Source organism: Hippichthys cyanospilos, chromosome 6 (genome assembly GCF_059441005.1).
Source record: "Hippichthys cyanospilos isolate Australia breed blue-spotted pipefish chromosome 6, RoL_Hcya_1.0, whole genome shotgun sequence".
Taxonomy (NCBI): Eukaryota; Metazoa; Chordata; class Actinopteri; order Syngnathiformes; family Syngnathidae; genus Hippichthys; species Hippichthys cyanospilos.
In genome coordinates, this window is record NC_142374.1 from 2,713,549 (window position 1) to 2,722,793 (window position 9,245).

The 9,245-nt window shown below is 39.3% G+C and overlaps 1 protein-coding gene across 2 annotated transcripts; it reads left to right on the forward strand.

Annotated features, from left to right (window-relative positions):
- Positions 1-124: 124 nt before the first annotated feature.
- On the forward strand, positions 125-8,806 carry fam169b (family with sequence similarity 169 member B). 2 transcript variants are annotated; one of them, XM_088416216.1, is made up of 7 exons: positions 125-157; positions 590-712; positions 810-912; positions 1,850-1,935; positions 3,226-3,388; positions 3,599-3,781; positions 7,695-8,806. In XM_088416216.1, the coding sequence occupies exons 2-7, from the start codon at positions 590-592 to the stop codon at positions 7,829-7,831; spliced, it is 795 nt and encodes a 264-aa protein (XP_088272342.1). In that variant the 5' UTR covers positions 125-157; the 3' UTR covers positions 7,832-8,806. The 2 variants fall into 2 exon arrangements, 1 of the variants encoding a protein (XP_088272342.1); XR_015865791.1 differs by having other exon boundaries at positions 126-712; positions 7,695-8,376; positions 8,443-8,806.
- The last annotated feature ends 439 nt before the right edge of the window (positions 8,807-9,245 follow it).

Genomic DNA, 9,245 nt, shown 5'->3' on the forward strand with positions numbered 1-9,245 from the left:
CCTCAGCCGTTCATTTTATTTTTATTTTGAAAGCAGTTTCCGTTTTATTTTATATTTTGTGATTTGGCACTTGCACAGGCAAGTTGACGTAATAACCTCCTCACTCAAGTTACAGTAGTGCTAAAGTACTGCCCAGTATCAAGATCAACACGATCAGGTGTGCGGAATATGAAGGAAGTACAGTGCAGAACATGTGGATCTAACGTGTTTATGTTAAATATTCCATAACGATCCTTCGCTTTTTTCCGCATTTGAATTTGAATAATAGGTTACATTACTTATTCGTGCCGAGTGAATATTTCCAAGGATTTGATCTGCATGCCAGAATGGAATGTTCACGAAGTCAAAGTGGCGTTTCGGTATCTTGTAAATACATTACGTAATACGTAAATACATTTCACAGGAAAGTTGATATTTAATTCTCAAGCATCTCTCTGCATTATTAATTTTAAGTGATATGGTGGCGTAAACCAACGTTGAATGTTAGTTTGAACCAAAATAACCAATGTATTGAATTCGGTGAGTTTTTTTTTTTTTTTTTTTTTTTTTTTTTTTTTAAACACATCGATTTTAAATTCTGCGCTGGGAGATGTTCCCTGTAGACCTTCCACCTGTGGATGAAACTGACCTGAGGTCAGCATCTGAACAATATCTTCTGTCGCTGGACTTCAGACCTGATACTGAGTGGTTTGAATCATCAAATATCTTGAAGGTTGGGAACTCTCTTTAAAACGTTGAATGCCGGTTTAACTCAAGCACAATTGTGTTCTTGTGTCTTAAAGAAATATCTATTGTGTCTTTTCTATTAGGTAGAAATAACAACAAATAACATAAAATGGTTGCAACTTTTTGAAGACAACCAAACAAGATGTTCATTGTTGGCACTTCATCTGCCTGACGATCCAACTCAGGGTGGGATCACGCATACACAAAAGCATACGAGAGATTTTTCTAAAAAAAAAAATAACACATATATTTGTGATTTTCACGTTGGGTTTTTTTTTTTCAGATTCATCGACATTTCTGTGATGTCGCTTATTTTTCAGATCCACAAACATATTTACGATTTTTACGTGTTTGTCTGATTCACAATATTCGCGATTTTCCCGTGTTTTCTTAAAATGTTGGGTATACGTTTATCATAATGTGCCATTTATAAATGTTTAAATGTGCCTTTGAGTTGTCGAATGTGCGGTTGTGGCTCGGCGGACATGCACGTTTATTGGTTTAAACAAATATCACACTTGCAACAAACTGTTAAATCCCCAGAAAGTCCCGTTCCTCTTCCGTCCACGGAGAGACAATACGCATTGAGCGAAAAAATAGTCTCCCGTTTCTCGTTTGAAATTTTGAAATTAACAACTTAAAATAAGCCTTTATCTAAGCTTTATTTATTGTCCAACACATGCTGTGAAACAAAATACTTAAACCAATAATTTCCCCCGTATTCACGCTACCTAAACAAGGGGCTCTGACTTATTTTTTTTCTTCTTCCATGTCGCTAAATAGCAGACTACATTCATTGGAGAGCAGCACTGCCTTTTCGTGGACGGAGGAGGAATAGGATTTTAAACACGTGACTATCTGAGTGTGATAGCTCGTAATTGCGTGGTTTGTCTCGAAAATAAACGCCACTCCACAAATATAACTTCAGCACTCATAAACACAATTGAACGTATACAAACAGTAAATGGCGATGAATGCGTTCACAACATCAACAAACACGCGTGAAATTCAAGCATATGTTTGTGGATCTAAAAACAAACGTTAATGTTCCAAACATATTTGTATGAAAATTTTTAAGACAAATCCGCCGAAAACTAACACGCACACTCCATTCTCCTTCTAGTGGTGGCCTTATACTTGCACGGAAGTTGGTGGTGTGTGAATGATGTTATCCGAACTTCCTGCAAAACAAGGACTGACTTGATTCCAGTAATCCCATTTTATATATCTACATATGATAGATAGATAGATAGATAGATACTTTATTCATCCCCGTAGGGAAATATATATATATATATATATATATATATATATATATATATATATATATATATATATATATATATATATATATATATATATATATATATATATATATATATATATATATATATTATACACACACAGTCTGCATGTTTTCTGGTTTTCTTTCCCCAACACACCTGATTCAAATAATTAGCTCATTAGCAAGCTCCACAGGTGCTTCAAAATGATCCCAATCATTTGAATCAGGTGTTTTTGAGGGAAAAGGTTTGAAAACATGTAGGATACTGGCCCTCGAGGACTGGAGTTCGACACCTGTGCTGTACATAGTTCAAATATTACTGCAGTACATTAATTTAATTAAATCTTAAATCATTAAACCTTATACAGTAACTGCTGTCACCCCTCCCCATCCATTTTGCTGTAGTCTCAGCTGTGGCCATATTAGCGGCGCCAGAAAGAAAATGAAAGTGAACTCAGTAAAAAGACATGAGAAAAGTTACAATTTATATTTGAAATTCCAATTTATTACAAAAGAAATCTAGGTAAGAGCTTTCCAACGGCATGGTGAAGCCGCTTTCCTCCTCCCGCCAGCGTGTGTATTCTGATTACCGGCACTGCCTTGCTTGAGGCACATAAAGTGGTCATAGTAGCGCCGCACGGAAGTCTAATTCAAGTGATAAGACACGATATGATAAGAATCGCAATTTATACCTGAAATTCAAATTTATTACAAAAGAAATCCTGGTACACTACTTCCAACGGAAAAGCGAAACGTCTTCCTCCTATGAGTCTGCATGTTTTCTGTTTGAGATCAGCACTAGTCTCTTAGACAACCAGATGCGGAAGTTGGGGGGGTAGTAGATTACACTCCTGCCCTCATTGGTCGATAGTCGTGCTGGGAGTATGTGCATTAAGTGCATTTATAGTTACCTCGTCTGTCTGGCATGCAAGAAACCTTCATAGCGCGTCTATCGGCAATATAGCTTTTTTTCTGCGATGCACTGAGGGCACGATAGGCGTGACGTGATATAACGAGGGACCACTGTGTGTATAAATATATATATATATATATATATATATATATATATATATATATATATATATATATATATATATATATATATATATATAAACAAACAAGCAGCTTTTTCCTGACATTTAGTTTTATAATACCGAAGTGAAACATGCGTTTATGCTAACAAAGATTTCTATTGGTCAACATATGTTTTTCAGGTGCGGACACTTATGGAGAGGCTCATTATGTTTCTGCTAAGTCAGGTCGTGGAGAGGCCTGCACAGGAGAAAACACTCTTCTCCTTGCACACCCGCACAGAGAGTGCCAAATTGCTGTGGAGAGATAGCCAGGCAGTGGGCTTCTACACTGTCAAACACAAAGGTATCTTTTAAAGCGTCATACTGTATGTGATTTGCTGTATCCTGATGGCGATCAAATTGGTTTTCCATATACTGTATCTGAGTTTAAGTGTGCCATGTGTGGTTAGGATGAATTCAACTTTTTGCTGTTTATGGTTTTGAGCATGAAAATTCTCGATGAATGTATTGGCCTTGCTGTACACACCTGATTCCCATGGGTGGATGTTTTAAGGCAGTCTGTGTGACAACTGGAGCAGCCGCTGTTACGTGCTGCCTGTTCTGGACACCGTGCTGGTGAGGGCAAGTTGGAGAAGGAGAGGACTAGGACTCAAGATGCTAAGTGACTTCTGTTCGTCCTTCCCCAGTGAAGATGTGCTGGGTATCAGTGTGCCTCTTTCCGCCAGCATGGTTGCAGGTTAGAGCAGTTTCCAGGGTTACCCACCATCAAAAGAAAGAATAAATATTACATTTTAAATGTCTGCAGTGTATAAACACGAAAAGAGTTTAGATCAATTTTTTTAACAATAATTATCTTAAAAGTTGAATCCAGCGGGAACTTCTGTGGTTTAAAAAATATTGACTCACTTCTCATTTAATTTCATTATTTTCAAACATTGTAGCAATATACTATACTTAACAACACAGACCAAACTATACATGATTCACGTTAGCCTTCAAAATACTGAATGTCTAAGAAACTTGGAATTGTCTCAAATGAAATATTATTGCAACAAAGAACAGCGTCCTAACAACATGATTTGTTTACAGTGGTTGTTCATGGAATGCTTCTGAGAGTGGGTCTTTGACACCTGTGAATCTCGCTGCTTTAGCTTTACAAAATGTTCCTATATTTTATTTGACTTCAGTTGTTTTCTTTTATTCCTGGAAGACCGTCTCTTCTGATTTCATCCTTTCATCAAGCAAGTGACATTTACAGAATCCTTCCAACCTCACAAGTATTCCATAGTTTAATCCATCATTTGTCATCAGCATTTGGCCAGTACAGAATTTGAGACTTACTGCTATGTTAGAATGTATCGAAATGACATGAATATGAACGAATCCAGAAATTTTCCATCATTACTTATCAAACTTCCACACCTGGGGTTAAAAAAAAAGAAGTTCCAGCCCTCCCAACAAACTAGCAGCACAGGTCATAAAATCAAACAAACATACAAGTAAAATTATAAACAAATGCAGAGGTGGGCAGTCAGCATCGACAGACTGTCCATCAGTCTCCAACCGACAGACACCCCTTTTGCCGACAGACCAACAAATGACAGGAATGCTAAAAAATGACAGATTAATGTCGGGAGCGTGTTTTTCATCCTGTGTTGCAATTGTCAGGATAGACATTCTGTCAGCTGTCCGTCAGTCCGACACTCCCCTTTCCTGACAGAAATACAAGCTCATTGGCTTTGTTGTTTGTCTGCACTGTTGCTTCATCTTTTGACTAAAAACTGGAATCACTTTCTCGTCACTGTGACTATAGTTACTTTAGTTTGCCACCAAGCAGTGGAGAACTACTGTATGTCCAGTTGAGCTAACAAATAGCCTCGCTACAGCTCCATTGACACCAAAACAGACCAGGAATAGTTCCTGGTCGCGGGGTTCCGGGTCGGAAGTTGCTGCTCTTCGTCCCATTCGTTTGTGTTCAGACCGAGGGGGACAGCGGAGGGGGTAACTTATTCAAATCGGGCTGATGACGCAGGCAGGGGAGGGGTTGACCCATTCAGAGTACAGGGGCATTGCTCATCTCTTTGGCGTCGGCATGTCAACAGTGTGTCACTGCGTTCATGACTTTTGTTCTGCAGTAGAGAGGGTGCTGTTGAAAGAAATCATATGCTTGCCCAGTATCCACAAATTGAGAGACATGGCAACACAATTTCAGTGACGATATGGAATGCCACTGTGTGTGGGTGCGATGGATGGTTCCCATATTCCCATTCTTCGCCCTCAGGAATATCACACAGACTACTTCAACCGCAAAGGGTGGCACTCAATTATCCTGCAAGCTGTAGTGGATGAGAAGGGACTATTTTGGAATGTTTTTGTTGTTGCTGCAGGGAGCTTGCATGATGCCATAGGATCTTGTGGACAGGGGCTTACTGCATCCTCAAGAGAAAGAAAACATGTGGACAAGATGTTGGGTTCTACCTACTCGGCAATGCAACATATCCCCTTAAAAGCTGCCAGCTAAAGCCTTTTGCAGACATTGGCAAGTTGGCCACCAAACTGTTAATTTACAACAACAAAACAAGTAGAGCCAGATTCGCAGTGGAGCATGCGTTTGGGAGGCTAAAGGGCAGGTGGCGATGCCTACTGAAACGCAACGACTGTCACCTGGCTAAAGTTAAAATCAATGGTCTTCAATCAAATGGTCTTGGCTTGTTGTGTTTTACATAACTTGTGTGAAATGAATGGGGATGGTTTATTTTTTGATGAATGGGTTGACACTGCTAGTGTTCCTTTGCAGCAGCCTGATAATGCTCAGTCTGCAACAGTAGAAGCTGAGGGCCTGCATGCTTGTATGGCTGCAATGGAGCATTTACTGTAAGTGTAGCATTGTAAAGTATTTCATGTTTATGACCTGCTTTTCAAAATCTAAAAAAAATGACTCACTTTACGTACTAAAAGTGTTTTGTTTTTTCTTTTGTTAACAAAGACAAAAAGGAAGAAAAAAAATCACTGCTTAGTGATCCAAACATCAATGCATCGATTCAAGGTTGCATGAAATCCTATTTGGAATTCCGCATTCCAGTCGTTAAAGGACCTCATGTTGTCATAGTTCAACCTCTGGATTTCGTTTACTCCCTCTGGATTTCATTGTTCGCCCTCAGGATGTCAATGAGTTCCCTTTGCCACTTCATTTCCTTGTGGTGCATGGTCCTCATGAGCTCCTGATCGCTTTCCTCCATATCTTTCACGGCCTCCACAAAAAGGCTGTCCCCGTCTGTGTCCTTACCTATTGGTATGGAAAAGCACCACACAACTTCTTCGTCCGTCCACTTACCATTATTACTCGCTTCCATAGCTGCAGAGCAGTAGTAAGCAGTAATAACGCAACAAAAAAATGGCAGATCACGCACTAGTGACTGGGTTCACGGACCAAAGCAACACACCACTCAGTTCAACCAACCAATCCACATTAGTCAGCACAAGCTAGCACAGCACGCCCCTCTCTGCCCGGGTAGCTACCCGGGTAGCTCACTGAAGACTCTAGTTGCAATTAGGAGCTAAAATGGTTCAGGTTAAATGCTTAAGGGAACCTTCCCTACCCGGAATTATATTTGGTGTGAAGGGAAAGGGGAACTAAAGCTACGCGGTTAACGCAAAAGAGTTCTTGCGGTGTGAAAGGGGCTTACTTGTCATTCACAGCTGTAACATAGCCACCATTACTGGGGATCTCTTTGTTTGTGCTGCCTTTCTGAGCCATGGTTTCATGAACCAGAATTGAAAAAAAATATATATGATTTACATTAAAAAAAAATTGGAAGCCATTCTTTTGATTTTGCCAGAGTATGTCCTAAGTCACAAACATTTGCCTGGCGTTTGTCTGTACCTCTCACCTGGAAATTTCGGACATATTCAAAATTACTCTATTATAATTCCTTGCAACGAGCAGTACAGGTGAATGTTTGATGATAGTCTGGCAAACGTTAGTAACCTTGGACGAATCCTGACGAGATCAAAAGTGCCTCCACTTTTGCTGACACTCACTAATGTTTGCCCCTAGATGGTATAGGAGCTTAACAGTTAAATGTATCTAGTCATTATGTCTTTAATATTTTTTACTCTGCATAGTAAAAAATATGTTTAGTGAAGTCTAGAAATATTTTTATTTATTAATATTAATAATTTTACTTGTCTAAACAAAACAAGTAGGACTTTTATGCTAATTGACAACCAAAATAATTTTTTGCATTTAAAAACAGATATAGGTCAAACATTTTGTCTTTTATTTTTAATGAGAACCTTGACTTTATACTATCATTAAAAACGTGCTTTAAATAAAGTACTGTATAGGCAAAACCAGCTGTCATTTTTATGTTAAGCCGAATTGTTGACATCTGCAGAAAGTACTGTAACTAACAAAGTAAATTTTAGTCTTCCTTTTAAAGTAATCAAGTAATGACTGTTACCTGTCACATTTTCACAGTAGCTGTTGCAACATACATTTCCACCTCATAATGTAATGCCACATTTCCTGCAACATTTTGTTGTAAAATTCTTGAACTCCATAAAGTATGTAATAAACTAATGTATTTTGTAAATGGTTCCATATTGCATTAGTTTCAGCATTATGTGAAAAACCTTTCTGTGTTAAGTTTGTAGGCATTTCCTGCAGCTGAATGAAGATTACAGAGATCGTCTGTATGAAGTCGAGGCTCCGGGAGCATGGACACAACGGCGAAACATCTGGCTCAACATCCAACTATCCCGCTATTCGCTCATGAAGTTGTAGATGTAGTTGGTTAATGGGGGGAATTTCATTTGATCCTACACTGGGTCCACACGCTTTTTATTTTGCCACTAATTGATAAAACTTGTCATTATTTTTCCCCTATACTAACTGTTACGTTCAAGGTTTTGTTTTTTTGCTCTTTTTTAAACCGCGAGCTACTTCTTTGGTACTGAGTAATATGAATGACTACCAGTTTATGGAAAGACCCCGATCATGTTATTGAGTTCTCACAATACATTTAATTAAAAAACAGCTGTTGTAAATATGTAAATCAAGTGTAATATGTAATGTAATTGTCATATATGCATAAAACTTAGTAAAATTCCTAGAAAATCACAGTGTTCTATCACTTAACTATTTGCAGAACAGGTCTGCAGGCTACTCATGTGATACTCGGGGGCTACCCAGTGCCCGGGGGCACCACGTTGGTGACCCGTCTAATTTCTGTGGTAGGTGGTGAGTTAGAGCCCAACCCAGATGACTTTGGGCTCCACGCAGGACACTCATTGTACAAAGTACATTATTGCTTTACAATGATGTGGAAAGTGAGTACTATTCAGTGAATGTATACTATCCATCCATCCATTTTCTAGAGCCGCTTATCTCCACAGGGGTCGCAGGCTTGCTGGCGCCTATCTCAGCTGGCTTCGGGCAGTAGGCAGGGGACACCCTGAACTGGTTGCCAGCCAATCGCAGGGCACACAGAGACGAACAACCATCCACGCACCAATCACTCCTATGGACAATTTAGTATGTCCAATTCACCTGCCATGCATGTTTTTTGGAGTGTGGGAGGAAGCCGGAGTGCCCTGAGAGAACCCACGCGGGCTCGGGGAGAACATGCAAACTCACTCCACACAGGAAGACCGGAGCAGGTGTATTTGAACTGGGACCTTTGAACTGTGAGGCGAACGTGCTATTTACTGCACCACCGAGCCGCCCTGAATGTATACTAATAAATAATACATAAATGGCTGGTCAATGAAGAAAATTGAGATAAATGTTAGGGAAATGCACTCATGCACTGCATGGTAGTATATAGCAGGAAAAAAAAGACTTTTCTGATAACATGACTTTAATAATCGTATATTATATTTATACAGATGTCCCAACAGAAATTTGAATTTAAATGATTCACATTTCTTTTACCAGTTTTCCAGAATTTTGAAAAATTACTGTAACACTCTTAGTAACACTCAGTGAGTGTTTCAATTCCAAGTGGTCATAGGGGAAAAAACTACACAGGGAGAGGGAAAGTATTCTCAATTAACTCCTACATCCATAGCCCCCCCCCACCCCCACCCCACACACGTATGTCCATGTCCAACACACAAATGCCCATCCCAGTTTCCGTTTCTGAAATGGCAGCACCGACTGACTTCCGGTACTTCCAGTTTTGAAAACAGCGTATCAT

What these genes read in the sequence shown, in the direction of transcription:
- fam169b (XM_088416216.1), top strand. Translation starts at nt 590, where the DNA reads ATGTTCCCTGTAGACCTTCCACCTGTGGATGAAACTGACCTGAGGTCA. An exon ending in AATCATCAAATATCTTGAAG is followed by an intron (nt 713 to 809) that starts GTTGGGAACTCT and finishes CTTTTCTATTAG; the next exon opens with GTAGAAATAACAACAAATAA. An exon ending in GCCTGACGATCCAACTCAGG is followed by an intron (nt 913 to 1,849) that starts GTGGGATCACGC and finishes TTCTCCTTCTAG; the next exon opens with TGGTGGCCTTATACTTGCAC.